Genomic DNA, 16326 nt, shown 5'->3' with positions numbered 1-16326 from the left:
TATAAAATTTAGTCGTAATAACTTACGTATAGACATACATATAGTATGTAGTATATATATATATATATATATATATATATATATTGCACAAAGTGTCGTGTATTTTCTATGTAGCAATTTTAAATCGTACGAATTGAAAATTGGAAAATTTATTTTGAATTTATCAAAATCGCTTTTAAAATAATTTGCACTTGTATTTTTATACAAAAAAGAATATATTTATGAAAATTGAAATATTAAGAAAAATATATTTTGATTATTATCAGAAGTGAAGTTAGCCTCTGATTAAAGATTGAAAGGCAATAAAATCAATAAGATTCGAGGACTTGAGGAGCCCAGCAGTACAGGGATTCTGTAACTTTAATTGATAGTATCGATATCATTACGCAATTTTTTTTATATAACATCTTATATAATATATAACGATAATATAATACAATCTGACACTGGTTTAGTTTTCACTGAAATCTGCAATTTGCTTTCTGTATTTTGATGTAGATCAAATTTAGAGTATCATTTCCATTAGAAATTGAAATCTTGTGGATTAATGCAGGATCTTCTAAAATGAGCACATTAAGTGCATTTCCACCGACTTGAAATTGATTTTATGTTGTATTAAATGCTTCAGTGGAAACTAGATCACAGTCGAGAGTTACAAAATCCCAATACTGGACCTAAACATTCAATTGGGTTTGTATGTCCAAGGATCCATTCGTAATTTTAAAATATAATGTAAATTTCTTCAAGAAATTATCAAGCCTGTAAATACATCGATCAACAAAAGGCAAAGTCCGCAGCGTCATTTTCGCTACTAACATGGTAACATCTTTTTTTCCTCCATGGACGCTGCTCATAATCACGGACCTCGTGTCGACGATGGACCATCGACCACCCCCGGGCAAAACCGATCGATAACAAACCGATCTCTAATACGAAACTCACATCGTCTCGGCCATCACTCATCCGCAAAATTGCCATCTTTCTTGACAACTCTCCCCCTCATCGATTCCCTCGGTGGCTCCATCGACCACGGGTGTAATCGTCTGATTGATTTACGTAAAACTGGTCATGATCGCGATCTGCGGTAAGGAGCCAGACTCCTCGGCTGAGGAGGACGAGGGAGTCGACGAGTCGGAGAACCAAGAGGAGGGCTCCCTCGGACGCCACGGTGGTCACACCACGAGAAACGGCCTCGCATCCGCAACGCTTCCTGTACGAGTCACATCTCGTCTCTCGGTAACGCGCACCAACCTTCCCCCTCATCACCGCAACAACTACAACCACAACACAATGCTCTGCAGCAATAGTCTTTGAACCGTAGTCGCCGAACGAACCTTAGCATCTTCGAGATCGCTCGCTTTTACGATACAAATTTATGATATCTCGCGAGTTTTATTACTTGATTCATAGTGTATGACGAAATTATATGGGAATTATATGATGTATAAATCATTCTTTAGAAAAATTATTTATTTAACTTCACACAAAAGACAATATCCTATGATTACTGTCCATTAGAATCAACATACATATATATCTTTTGTATAATTGGAGAAAGAAAATTGAAGAAAATGATATATTGCAACTTCGTGGTGTTTTATATGTTATGAACGTTTGATGCAAGTGGAAAAGATCATAAAATTTATTATGCCATGATACAAAATAATATTGGAAGTATATGTGAAGTTAAATAATTATTTATAAAATGTAATTTGTGAACATTGAATTCTATCCAATTGAGTACACTCTATCTAATTGATAATATCTATCAACACTAATTATTTATCATTATCATGCTCGCAGCTTTTAAATTATTTATTAACCTTAATGTTATTTAAACCTTTGATGGAAGCTTTCTAATAAAGAAATATAAAAAAAAATCTTGTTTTCTAAGAGTATGTGAGGTGAATTCGGTTTCTTAAAATTTTTAAATTCTATCTCGGATGACTTCAAAATTACAATATAAAATTAAAAAATAATCTTAATTATCTTTGCAGAATTCGATTTCAGAAAATTTTTGCTATCGCTGAGTTTGAATATAGTCTGAAAATGTATAAATTCAAATAAATAGTAATTTCCAATGAAGAAGCTCTAGTGTTATAATTAGTTATTTTTGAAAGTCAATTTGAAAATCAATCAGGAAATCTGTTTGTGTAACATAAATGAGCTTCAAATAAAATGAAACTTGAAGTTACTTAGTTAATTAAAAATTCTATAAAACTAAGTTTTACGAGTTTTAATATATCTAAAAAAAATTCTGTCCTTATTGGATTCGCTATTTTTTTTTACTTTAGATTCGAAAACATTATCCTATAAAAGTTTCATAAAAATCGAATGAGCAATTTATAAAATAAAAGAAGGTGGGACTTCAAATAAGGTCTCCCGTACATAAAGGATTAAATAACTATTTTGAGATGTTATTTTCAAGATTGATAAAAATGATGTGTAGTTTGAATTGCAAAAGATTTTCTTGATCTGCATGAATTTTGGGGATTCAGTGTCTAAAGCTTTTCTTGCACAAAAGGAGCGTTCGCTACTTTTCACCTTTTCTTTATCACAAGTGAAAAATATCAGCTTTTCTCAAAGTGCCCATCCACCAGAGCACCGCTAATCACTAACGTTTCTTTTCACCCATTTCACACTCGCTTGAATTCGACGGAATCTCGATAGGTTGATATTTCGGCGAGTTAGCTGAACTGGCAACTTAGCGGATATCTAGTAGACGACCAGCGAGAACTTGCCACACGGCATTCTTTCATTTTCGTTCGCGGAAATGCTTAGTTTCGTGAAACGAAATGGAAGATCGCTCAGCGCGATTGCTCTACACCGTGACTGGGTCAAAAACCGTGTCGTTATGTACGGTGATCGATATGTAAAAGGAACGCGCGGGCGTGATTAACGCCCGGATCGATGTGAACCGTTTTTTTATCTCTTGCGTCCTGAACGTGTCTGGCGGAATATATTGGCAAAAAGATGTATTATACACCCGGCTTCGAAGGAAGCACCATTTTATTATTTTTCATTTGCAGCACTTTTTAGATTGTAAGTCGACAAACACTCCTCTCTTCGTTGCACGAAGAAACACCACCAACCTTTTTATTTCAAATTGCTAAACATAATCTGTTTTCTTTATTTTCAGCACTCCACCAGGCCGTCTATTCCAGTGAAAGGTACGTTAACCACGAAGATTCTTTCGATCCTTTGCTATTTCGTTACACTTTGCTAAAGCGGCATCGTTATCGGTGAAATCGTGACGCTTACAATAAATTCCGCGCGTGTGTGGCGATGTCTGTATTTTCGCACTTCGGAAAATTTTCATCATGAAATAGATTTCTTGGCCGCTTTAATTGCGGTGTAACACGTGTTTTAATTATACCGCTAAATAAAACGGATATAGAAATCTAACGAAACCAGACTAATTGCATGCGTTTCGCTTACACGCCGTTCCGCTGATTTTTGTTTGAAAAGGGAGATTTGTGAACGCATGGAATAAATTTCCACATGCTTCTTGATTCACGCGCCGATAAGCGTGAATGACTGTCGAACCTTCAGCGTTCGATAAGTCAATTTCGTTGTGGGACACTACGCCTGGTCGAGTGTATGTACGTCGTCTTTTCACCCAGATAAAGTCAAGTAGCAAGGAGCCTTCGCTGCACGTGTATACGGCTGAGCCGTGACTATCGATATTCATGCGCCGTATGCAAGGCAAGGGCAAGGACCTCGATGGAACCTACAGTACGACGTGGTAGACCAAGCTGGGGGTGTATTTTGCTGCTGACCCTCCTCTCTCTAACATTGTTCGATTTACCTCGGCAGTGCGCACCACCCGGTGGAACGTCGCTCTCGTTTGCCTCTCGCGACGAACGGCTTGGTTAAAAATCGTTGAGATTTCGTGTATGCCGCGTCTATCATGAGATTCGACCCACTCGCCTATTGTTTCCGAAGGAAAAATAAAATCAGTAATTGCGAAAGTACAGACGTCACTGGCGATGACAATCAGATCCTGACGCTTCGAATCGAAGACGATGCCGGTAATGTGGTGGATCTCTTGGAGATTCTGTGATGTCTTTGTTAATATTATTATTATTATTATTATTATACTATTGAATATATAGATTTTCTTTAAAGTATCGTACTCTTTAGATTAATGAACTCTCACTCCAAAAGAATTAAAATACTACCATTGAAAAAGAATGAAAAATTTGCACTCTTGAATAAGAGTGGCAGATTTTCTTTTTTTTTTAAATTCATTCCAAAGGAAAAAATCTCATTCCTTTTTGGGGAATCTTACTCCAAAAAAAAAAGAGTGAAATTTTGCCACTGTTATTTAAGAGTGCAAATTTATCCTTTTTTTTAAATAGTGGCAGTTTTAATTCTTTTGGAGTAAGATTTCACTAAAAAAAATTTAGAGAGTAGTACAAACATTTTTTCGCGTTTACATACGATTATTATATCTTTATAAAATTTTTGTAGTTTAGATTTTGAGTAAACTGGAATAAAATTGGCTTGAAATTAAATCATCGTTCAGCGCAAAAAAACTTTGAGATATGTACCAATGACTTTTTGTTAAATAGTATAACTTAGCGAAAATGTATGTCTAATAATCTCGCGATTTTATTTTGAATTAAACATAAGTGTAAATCTGAAAGTAAAGGTGATCTCGCACGCTTTACAAAGGAACGGTAAAATGTAATTGCATTTAAAACTTGAAAAATTTTTTGTAATTTTACTAACGTCAGAAACCTAGGTTTTCTTTTTCACTGATATAGTATAGTGATTAGAAATAAAATATCAGATTCGAGGCATCAGCGTGAAAAGAATTGGACGAAAAGATTGAGATAGATCACGCGAGATCAAAGATATAATTTATGTTTTTCTTCTGATTTTAATCTTGACATAGTCAGTTCGATCGCTAAGAGTAAAGAGGACAGTGCGAGCACCATTAATCCTCATACTAATATTTCAGCTGGTTCGAATAGGCAATTGTCACGACCAACGGGTCGACCGACGAACATAATGTCGTCGACCACGTCGGTGAACGGTCACGGCGAATCGGTTTCCGGCCTCACAGGACGCCGGGAACTCGAGAATATACCGCCGACACCGACGACAACCGTCACGCAATGCCTGATGACTCCGGTGCAGAACAGACAACAAAAACAAGCGCAGCAGCAACAGCAACAACAGCAGTTGCAACAACAATCCCAGGTAGAGAACGGTCGGGGTAGGCGATCCAATGTCGTCAAGGAGGTCGAGAGATTGAAGAAGAACAGGGAAGAGAGGAGACAACGACAAGCAGAACTTAAGGAGGAAAAGGAAGCGCTAATGAATCTGGATCCAGGCAATCCAAATTGGGAATTCCTTGCCATGATAAGGTTGCTACTGATTCTAAAATATAATATTATTTAAGAAATAATTAATAATTAATAATTATTTAAGAAATCATTTAATATTATATAGAATTATATACATTTAATATTATATAGAATTATAAACTCGAATAAATTATTAATCTTTGTGGAATATTTGTAAACTTAATGTTTTGTGATTGATAGGAAATATGATGTATCAACTGTATTGTTTAATTGTATTTATTTGTTTAATTTTTACAGAGAATACCAAAACAGCATAGAATTTAGGCCGTTGCGGGAGACTGACGCCGTGGAAGATCATCAGATCACTGTGTGCGTGAGGAAACGTCCACTTAATAAGAAGGAGCACGTGCGCAAGGAGATCGACGTGATCAGCGTGCCCAGCAAGGATCAGATGGTAGTGCATGAGCCAAAGTCTAAAGTAGATCTCACGAAATATCTTGAGAATCAGATCTTTAGATTTGATTATGCGTTCGATGAAACGTGCAACAACGAGATAGTTTACAAGTATACGGCTAAACCGCTGGTGCAAACGATTTTTGAGGGTGGCATGGCCACGTGCTTCGCGTATGGTCAGACCGGCAGCGGCAAGACTCATACAATGGGAGGTGATTTTAATGGCAAAACACAGGATTGCAAGAAGGGCATTTACGCTATGGTTGCCAAAGACGTGTTCAAATGCCTCAAATTAGCCAAGTATCGGCCCCTGAATCTGGTCATTTCCGCTAGCTTCTTTGAAATCTACTCTGGCAAAGTGTTTGATCTTTTGGCGGACAAAGAGAAATTGAGAGTTCTGGAGGATGGCAAACAACAGGTTCGCTTTATTGAAATAAGAAATTTTAATTGGATCTGATCACTAATTAATCATATATTTAAATAATCACTATTAATTAAAGTTTATGTCAATTGCTTATGTTCAGTATTACATATTTATTTTTAATTTATTTTGGCACATATATATTGGCTATCTTTCATTATGTAGTAAATTCCTAAGTCAATTGGAAATTATTTGATAATGCAATTTGAAATTTTCTTGTGTTTAATAATAGGTGCAAATAGTCGGACTGACGGAGAAGGTTGTAGAAACTTGCGACGAAGTATTAAAGTTAATACAACACGGAAACAGCGCCAGAACGAGTGGTCAGACGAGCGCTAATTCTAATTCTTCGAGATCACACGCGGTATTCCAAATAATAGCGCGTATCCCGGGCACACATAAGGTGCACGGAAAGTTCTCACTTATCGATCTTGCTGGTAATGAAAGGGGTGCTGATACATCGTCTGCTAATAGGCAAACTCGTGAGTAAATATATAATCAATTCTGACAACTGAAATGATTATAATTAATGATCTATGTCTTCTTTCATTTTACTAATGTTACTGAAATTTTTAGGAATGGAAGGTGCAGAGATCAATAAATCTTTATTAGCGTTAAAAGAATGTATACGCGCATTAAGCCGTAAGGGTACGCATTTGCCTTTTAGAGCAAGCAAGCTGACACAAGTATTAAGGGACAGTTTTATTGGTGAAAAATCGAAAACTTGCATGGTAAGTTGTTTCATAGTTATATTATCATGAAATAAAGATATCAAAAGAAAAATAGGTAATTTATCAGATGTTATTCGTTTATAGATAGCGATGATTAGTCCCGGAATGAGTTCCTGCGAGCATTCCCTAAATACATTGAGATACGCGGATCGAGTGAAAGAATTGGCGGCAACTGATCCTACCGAAATAAAAGCTTCACCGACTGATGATGACCGAGGAATGAAGATCGAGGAACAGGGAAACAATAGTGTATTGTCGGATAGCGATTTAGCGCAGCTTCGATCTCTCAATGTAAGCGATTCTCAAACTCATAACAATATATTATAAAATTCAACAATTATAAATCGAATAATATCGAATAGTAATTAAATATTATTCATTAATGTTAAGAAAAAATAATGTTAAGAAAAAATTATGTATCTAAATGTAATGAAAATGATTTACTTCTTCATAGGAAGGTGAACTTTCGCAAGATTTGTACACTTTCCATGAGGCAGTATCAGCTCTGCAAATGCTCGAAGAAGAAGTATTGGATACGCACAAATTGGTCATGGATAATACGACTAAATTCCTTAACGACGCGCACAGTGTGTTCAGCGCGACTCATGAAGTGGATTATGACCAAGAAGGTACGACAAATTTATTTTTGTTTGCACTTTTGTTTACATTTTTCTATTGGTTTTCCGTTTGTTACTGCTTTAATCTCTTACACTATATTGTGCTGGACGGTGCACTTTTGTGAAGAACGTAATACACAATTTCGACGTGTCTCTTCCATGTGTCACAGAAGTAGTCTTCTTTCTTTTCGAGAAAAATTTTCAAATATGAAAAATTATATATTTAATATTTAATGGGGCTTCTAGCATCAGATTTTCGTGGTAAAAATTCACAGACATCATGTGGCGATAAGCATCAAATCTTCTTAAGTGACGATTCATGTTGCTTTTGTTGAGATTATTCCGTCAGTAACTTATAGTAAAAACTTAAAAAGTACGAAACGTTGTACTTGCCGGTATCACAGTGCATCGCATTTTATAACAGATACGCGCAGTAAGACTAAGGCAAATTCGATCGTCACGTTAAATCATCACCGGAGAGACAGCAGCCCGGCAAACGCGATGATAGTGATAAGTGACGACACGGACAGCGACACGCAGACTTTAAACACATTGGAAGTAAATACATCCGCGGAGAATTCATTGATGTCTTGCTGGAACAATGAGATGGAGTTCGGAAATAATTTCAGTTCGAATGACATTGAGAAGGACTCGAATGTTCTTCCTCGCACGCCTGTCAGACCCATTATCAAGAAGAAAAGCATGACAACCGGTCAAAATGCTAGAAAGAATTCAATTAAAAGCACGCCTACAGAACGTTCCATTCAAAGATTCAATCAAAGTCAACGGATCAAAGGATCCATTAGTAATAAGAAGAAGACTCAGAAATATCATTGGTCTGGTACATTCCGTATTAAAACAAGCCCTAAAGATACGCATTGTAATACTTATTATTCGCCTCATAAAGATAAACTATACGACGTGAAAAATCAACTAACGAATTATAATTATTACTACGAGGACTTCGCGAAAAAAAAATCTGCGAGTAAAGAAGATATTTTTAACCCGAACAAATTCGACTCTCAAACTATCGACGATTCGTGGGAGAAGTGGACCGACAGCAATGCTAGCTGCCGGTCTTATATTGACATTTGCGTTAATGATTGTAAAAGATGTATTAATTTTAAAGACTACGATATCGATCAAGATAACTGCGGATTGCCGGCAACATTTAATATTTTAAAATGGAGAAACATGACGGATAAAAGCGATAAGAATAAAAACACACATGATGTTGACTCGCGAACAGACAATAGTATTATTTTATATTCTCAACATGATATCAGTAATGTTAATGAGGAAAATAGTAATCTTTGCAATGCCAAAGAATTGGTCGAATCTTCGACTAATGTTAAATCAAATATTAGAAAAACAATTAATCATAAGAAGAACTCTGCTATTCAATTAGATTGCTATAAAATTTGGTATTCTTTGCTATCTTTCTTAAAAAACATTATTTTATTTTTGCTGCTGCCAACAGTATACATTATCTTTTTTATTTATGTACAAAAGAAAGAGGATAAAAAACAGGATAACATATAATTATCTACATAAAACATATGAATTAATTCTTATTGTATATTTTTATATGTGTGTGTTATTCATAGAAAAAAAGGAATAATCAACAAAGAGAATGATAATGAGAGCCGACACAGTTGATTGTGTATAATCTATATATATAAATCATTAATTACAGACATTTCGATCTTAAAATTGGATCCTCAATATGAATAACAAAAATTATTTACTATATTTATTATTATAACAATGTGACTATACTTGCGTCTTGAGAGCATGTGAGAAATTGAGAGAACTTTCTTACACGGCTTTGATATTTGTTATTCATACATTGAGAATGACCCAATTTAGGGTCAAAATTTACATCTGTAATTGGTAATTAATACACACACACACACACACACACACACACACATTTGGATTACACAGGCAATTCTCATTGGTATTATCATTCCCTTTGTTGATTCAATTTTTAGAGCTTTTTAATTTTAATTATTGTGTAAAAAATTTGCTTATGGAATACTACTATAATTTTTTTTATCTTTTTATTTAATTTTAATGAAAATACATTCCTTCGAATTTAAGCACTTGGCTGTATGCACGATTAAAATGTTACTAATTCTTGTGTGCCATATAGTAATGTTATGTTAAATGTATTTTGATTTTGCAATCGCATTTTATGCAGCACTCGTCGTTTATTCTGTGAAATTAGTTTCTATATTTTAAGATCTTTTTAATTTTAAATAGACGAAATCCACTACAAAATATATGACATATGTATGAACTTATTATAAGTCACGTATTTTATCAATATTACTAGCTTTTACAAAGAAAAAATATGGCTGACTACTAGTTCGGATTATAGTTTATTACAGCATAATGTACAGTTTATTACAGTTTATTATAGCAAAAGCAAAGTATAATTTTTTAGGTGCCTTATACTTGTACACTTTATATGAAAAAAATCACATTGCATTGTACTTGTAGAAAAAATTTAATATAATATCAGAAAACGTTACAGATTTGAGGCGGAAAAGAACAAAGTTTGAGTCACCCTACCTGAGGAGTTTCTCGTTACGTAGACGTCTTATAGAGAGAAAACTATTTTCCGACGGTACGACAATATTATTCGATTAACAATTCTATAAAAAATAGTTCAGATAAACAGCTTATTTTAATGTGCACCATACTAATGATACGCGTCACATTATTTTCTCATTTCGATATCACACGCATTTTAAATATATCCTCAAAAATAATATTTTTTAGCGATTTGGTACCGGGAATTTTATTTGATTTTGCCAATGTAACGTCAGAAATGGATTTTCTTCTCATTTAAAAAATTTAGATTTCTATCGATAATGCAGTATTTATAATGAAGCATCAAAGTCGTTCAATTTTTAAGACAATTGAATCATTTGATCTTTTTTAACTATGTCTATTATTATAGATATATTTAAGGAACAGCAAATTCAAGCCAAATTACTGTAATTCCAATAAAAAATACTGTTCCGTGTACGAATAATTGAATACAAATTGTGTTATAAAGAAGCAATATTTTGCAGCAAGATTTTACAATATTAATATCATACTTCATAAATTTTTTCTTGAAACGCAAACAGATCCTGGAAGGGTAAACTCAACATTTTTCTTTTCTTTTTTATTATTATTACGTATTATTGTATTTTATTAAACATAATGTTATGACAAATGTATTGTTAAAGGAATTATTAAATAATTTTATATATGTATATGTACTGTAGAAATTAAATTTGAATAAGATATGAAATTAACAGTGTTGTATAAACAAAATATGATTAGTATGTATATCTTAGAAGCGTGAACGTATTATTTTATGTATGTACACAAACCGAGTCTTTGTTAATAAATGTTATTTTTGTGGATTATTAAGCTAATGGCAATATCACATTAAGGATGATATTATACGAAAACTTTTATACGGAAACAGTTCACAATCTCTGGCTTGTGTGTTCAGCTTAAGCTTCAATTTGTGTAGGGACATCGATATTTAATTGTATTTATATTCACATTTTACAAATAATATTTCAAATCTCTTAATCCTGTAACTTCAGGCGCTTTTGAACTGATTTATAAACAAATACAAGTTAGATATTAATATACAACCCATTAATTTTTATAATTATGCTTTATGAAAAAATAGCGGCTTTTATTTACAATTCTAGTAGTAAATTTGTAAGCTAGATTTAAGCTGTCTTTAGATATTCTTTTATTTCAAATCACTAACGATTGTGTTTTAATTAACATTATAATTCTTGTTTTTCTGGGTTTCATTGCAATATATGTTTACTTTCGCTGAAGCATTAAGACATCACTAAACTTGTTATATGATTATTAAGCTCAGTAATTATGTCTCTGACTGGATGAACTAAAACAGCAATGAAACTATAACAAAATAAATATGTGATTGTTATTTTAAGATGTAAAGCTAAACGATGCTCAAATAAATCAGGGGAAATAGCTCCAGCGTTTACTTGTAATACGTCACCTCTATGTATATCCGATTTAATCCTTAACTACGCTAAGCCGATGTATCTAATCATGCTCTTGGGTGCTCTGACGGGTGTGCGTGTTATCTGTTGCAGCATATGCCCAAAAGTGGGAGCAGCTGTTAATACAGCAACGTGACATTCTGAACGCCGCGCTCGACCAAGTCAGCCAGTTCCGCGGGCAGCTGCTACAGGAGGAACAAATCAGCCAGAAGATGACTCGAATGCGCAACATCTCAACGCGGTACAATTAAAAATGTCACCCCTAGCGAACGCAAAAAAAAAAGACACAAAAAGTAATTATTTCTCACCGGTGAAAAAAAAGTCCGCTTCTTATGTGTGTATCGACTCTTAATTACAAGCGCGCGCGAAAAGCAGATATGCCATGACACTAGTGCGACAGTCATAGGAACGCAAAATGTAACAAATGTCTTGCCTTCGAAATTGCTACGAAATGTACATCGTCGAGATAGCAAAGAACTCGACTCGTAAATCTCAACCTAGCGATCTTGTATCATATAACGATTCTTCTCGAATGATTCTCCATTGTAAAATGAAAGAATAAGAAAAGAAAATTCCGCAGGAAGGGATATGTAAGCCGAAGTATGGCAGGCATAATAACAATAGTTGCTTAAGGATTCACCAGCGAAAAATTAATTATTTGTTTTTACCGCATTAGATATGTTCGTCTCGGCAGAAGTCGAAGAACTTTTTTTAGCCAAGATTTCTAATTGGTGCCTCTTTTAGTTTCGAACCGTAGGAAATTTTAAGCAAATCCGGAATTTTTCGCGAAGGTAACAAACAAATGCACGTTTGATTTTGGCTCGGGGATCAAAATTTCGTCAGTATGTAATTGCATATTTATCGAAATGAATTCTTACGTGATTTACATATTTTTTGGGCCGCAAAAGAGACCAAAATTTTAAGCCGTCAACGACACATCGATACTCAATTGATTGTACAATTTGTTCGTCATTGAGATGCAACGCACCGCAAATGATAATGCATAAGTTATTACGCCGTCAGATAAACACTCGTTTTTTTTTTAGACTGTAGAATGCTAGGTGTATTATTACGAGGGACCCAGTGTATTATTGGATAAAGAAAAAAAGCCTTAGTGAACCGATTTGCCGGGATATATCATGGCGATACCTTGTATACTCATTTAACACACGCATACACAAGTGCATGTATACACACACAACTCTTTCATAAACCAAATAACGACTGATTTCGAGAGGATGAACAAAAAAAAGAATGTAACTCTTAGCTCTTAAGAAACTATCCAGCGGCGCTCATCCGGATATTTAAGTTTTTTAGTATTAATATCGTCGACGGCATCAAACGGTCTTCTTTTTTTCTTACGTTATTAAAAGTATGAAATTAAAATCTTCATTTGATTTATCAACGCATACTCTTGTGTTTTCTTCCTCACTCTATCGAATCGCAATGTTCGCGAAGCGGTCTCAAGCGTTTAACAAGCAGCAAGCTTTAACAAGCTTCATTACGGATACGTCCAACGGAATACCGTCGATTTTTATCACAATTATAGAGCCACGATGAAGTTTTAATGTTCCCATTTAATGTCCCTATAGATATATTTCCTTTTTAACCAGAGGAGATTCTTCGATCGATTCTAAGATATAAAGAATTTTAATTCCATCTCGTTTCCACATTTTCTAAGATACATCGCGATAATTGATACCAATATCATGCTAATATTATAATATTATCTGGAATTAATATAAAGATAGAAAACAACTTTCTTTGGCCAAAAAAGGGAAGTAGAGCTGATAATGTTCAGCATTCGTATATAAATTAAACATAGCAATTCTGTTTTTTCTTTGTATTTTACTGCCGATTTCTCGATATTTGTTTCTATAATACGCGTTTAAAATATTTACCTATCTTGTTATTTGCAGGCCAACTAGTTTTGTCTTATCACAATTTGTTGAAAATCATTGCATTACGATACAAGAAAATATATCGCACTGCAGTCGCACTAGACAATAGAGAATTAAAAAGATATATAACGTGTATCGCACGATTTTATCTCTCTTGAAGATTTTATTCCAAATGCGTTCTTGTATAAATGTAAAATCCTCGTGCGTGTCAGTCTCGCGAGTTAACAATCATTACGTGTGTACGCTCGATTTTGTAAACGTGTAATGTTCTAATGATTTGAGAGAAGTTACTCTCGATCTTGGAACTAGAGATAAATTAACAAAGTAACAACAATAACGCGCAGATAGATGAGAGTAAATGGAGCATCAATCTTTCTGTGTTGACAAGATTTACGATTTTTTATATAAATATATAGAATACTAGCGCGGAGTTGTAAAGAAATTGTTTGAGATTACTGTTGTATTAAAAAACGAGATAGTCACACATGCCGCTGAAGGCATCCTCTAACTTAACATAGCATACTTATCGAGTATGTAACATTGATCGAAAATTGTGACTACATATTAGCGAGTTGTGCTTCACTTATCGAAAAAATTCATCCCTCGCTACATATCCAACATTTCTGCTAAATATGTGTCGCCTTAATTAACAAACGCTAACGTTTCCGAGCAGTTAGCGGCTGCTGTAGCTCAGCTATACGATATTTCCCCATTGTCGAGATTTTATAATTTAGCTATTCTTCAAGATTATGAAAAAAAAATTCACGTTTCACCACTTCGAATATAGTATTTTTTAATAAATAGTGGCGCGATAGAAAAAGATGAGGCTTAGTAATCGAAAGATGTTATATACTTCTTATTTTTTTATAACTATATAATTTATGCGAAGGGAGACGAATAAATCAAATATACGACACGTATCCCCCCCTCTCCAAACATCCTTTCCCTATTATATGTCGTATTTAATAGTCGACTTCTGAACTATTCTAATTCGATGTGCACAGAAAAGTTTTGGATACGTATGAAAGGTTTCACGTTGTTGCTTTATGAATGAAATAAATCAGATTGAAAAATAAACATTCAATTACGTTCCTCGTCCTAACCAGTATATCTTAAGATTTAAAAAAAAATGGTACGCCAATAGGAAATTAGAGACGTTTTCCAGGGAGAGACAAATAAGACAATGTGACAGATGAATTATTATATCCTTGTCTGCCAATATTAAACAAAAATAAAATTAAGATAAAATTAATAATAAATAAGATAAAATTAATAAAGATAAAATTATTCACTATATTACACTGTCTCTTGCTGAAAAGCATCATAATTATACAAAATTTCGTGTCTAGTAAAATTGCATTTTTCTGATTTTTAACACAATCCCATGATACTTGATCTTTGTGTTTGAATTATTAGAAACTGTTCGATTTATTTTATCAATCAGATCTATGTATCGATCTGTGACTTTCTCTAGTGAAAACGTAAAAATTTGTATGATATGTACATATATCATACATAAAATTTTTTTCGTTTTAGTGAAAACGTTACATAATCGATACCTTACACACGTATATGGATTCTGTTCAGAATGGATTCCCCTTAAAATTATTCTGTTTTCTTAGAGAACTTAATAAATATTTAAAGAATAATTGAACAATTTCGGAATTCATTCCAAATAATAACACTTTATTTATACTTTATTTATACTGATGCAACGAAGGGATCTGGGATGGGTCATAAAATCGCGTAATTGCGAAACGAATTCAGACATTGTACAGATACACAGGTAGGTATTAATTTTATTTCGTACTTGGTAGAGCTGCACGAGACAACGATTATCGGAAATGCATGCGTAGACAGCAGGTGAATGCGTATAAATCAAGCGGATAATTTTTTTATATACCGAATGATACAGCTGATCACGAAGAATTTATCTTTAAAAATTCTTGGCGTCCCGTAAACGTATCATCCTGCAAGACTATCTAAAGATTTCGTCGAGCAATGATGACGAAAAAAATCTTTTATCGGTACGCTCGATCAATGCTGTGTTTGACATGTCTGATCATTTAATTCTTCTTTTTCTACGGTAATAAAGTACGCTCTGTATACGCAAACCTGTTCAACTAAGCCATTTATACTAGGTTTTTTTTCATTAAAAGCCTAATTTCTTATCATGTAACATGTCACATATAACACAAAGATTTTTCTACTATCTCTTCACTACATCATATACATATCCATACACGCTTACATCATGTATGTATATACAACTAAAAATACCGTTCTGTACATAAAATGTCTTTTTTTTTTCATAAAGAAAAGAACGTGCGAAATAAAATGTACTACGCGCCGTGCTTAGCGGCTAACGCGCGTCAACTTCATGTTTTAAACGATAACTACGTCCTATTTTCTGGCGGAGATGGCGACTATACAAAGACAGAGGAAACTCATGTGCCTACATCGCTGATAGTCGCGAACACGATGCAGCCACATGAGCGTCTTGAGAAATCGCACAAGGGGGAAAGAAAAAAAATCCGCAGTTATCTTCTCTAACGGTACATAACGTGGAATGGATTCCGAAGAGATGTGCTCTCACGACTAACGAGATTTGATATATTTACAGTCACTGTCGGAATATATCGCGAGCCCGTTTTCAAATCGCACCTTCGCACTTCAATCGCTCATCTATTTATTCTTCATGGCCTGTACATTAATAGACGACTTTTCTATAAAAGAAACCGAGCGCTTCTGTGTTAGAATCAACGAGTCTGGAACATTTTTTGATCTAAAAATGATATATATATATATATATATATATATATATATATATATATATATA

General features: G+C 34.0%; 1 protein-coding gene across 1 annotated transcript in view; it reads left to right on the top strand.

Annotated features, from left to right (window-relative positions):
* LOC105620334 (kinesin-like protein Klp10A) overlaps nt 1–11837 on the top strand; it is a 16117-nt gene extending 4280 nt beyond the window's left edge. Inside the window, exons 4-13 of the mRNA XM_012201835.1 lie at nt 1090–1236; nt 3140–3170; nt 4967–5375; nt 5613–6186; nt 6422–6671; nt 6766–6920; nt 7005–7211; nt 7375–7549; nt 10077–10169; nt 11680–11837. Of these exons, the coding sequence (XP_012057225.1) occupies nt 1090–1236; nt 3140–3170; nt 4967–5375; nt 5613–6186; nt 6422–6671; nt 6766–6920; nt 7005–7211; nt 7375–7549; nt 10077–10169; nt 11680–11837 (2199 nt within the window). The remainder of the gene's footprint in view (nt 1–1089; nt 1237–3139; nt 3171–4966; nt 5376–5612; nt 6187–6421; nt 6672–6765; nt 6921–7004; nt 7212–7374; nt 7550–10076; nt 10170–11679) is intronic.
* Nucleotides 11838–16326: the final 4489 nt, after the last annotated feature.

The sequence above is a fragment of the Atta cephalotes genome (assembly GCF_000143395.1).
Source record: "Atta cephalotes unplaced genomic scaffold scaffold00025, whole genome shotgun sequence".
Taxonomy (NCBI): Eukaryota; Metazoa; Arthropoda; class Insecta; order Hymenoptera; family Formicidae; genus Atta; species Atta cephalotes.
Note: the sequence above shows the minus strand (reverse complement) of the source record. Positions and strands in the feature narration are given on the sequence as shown.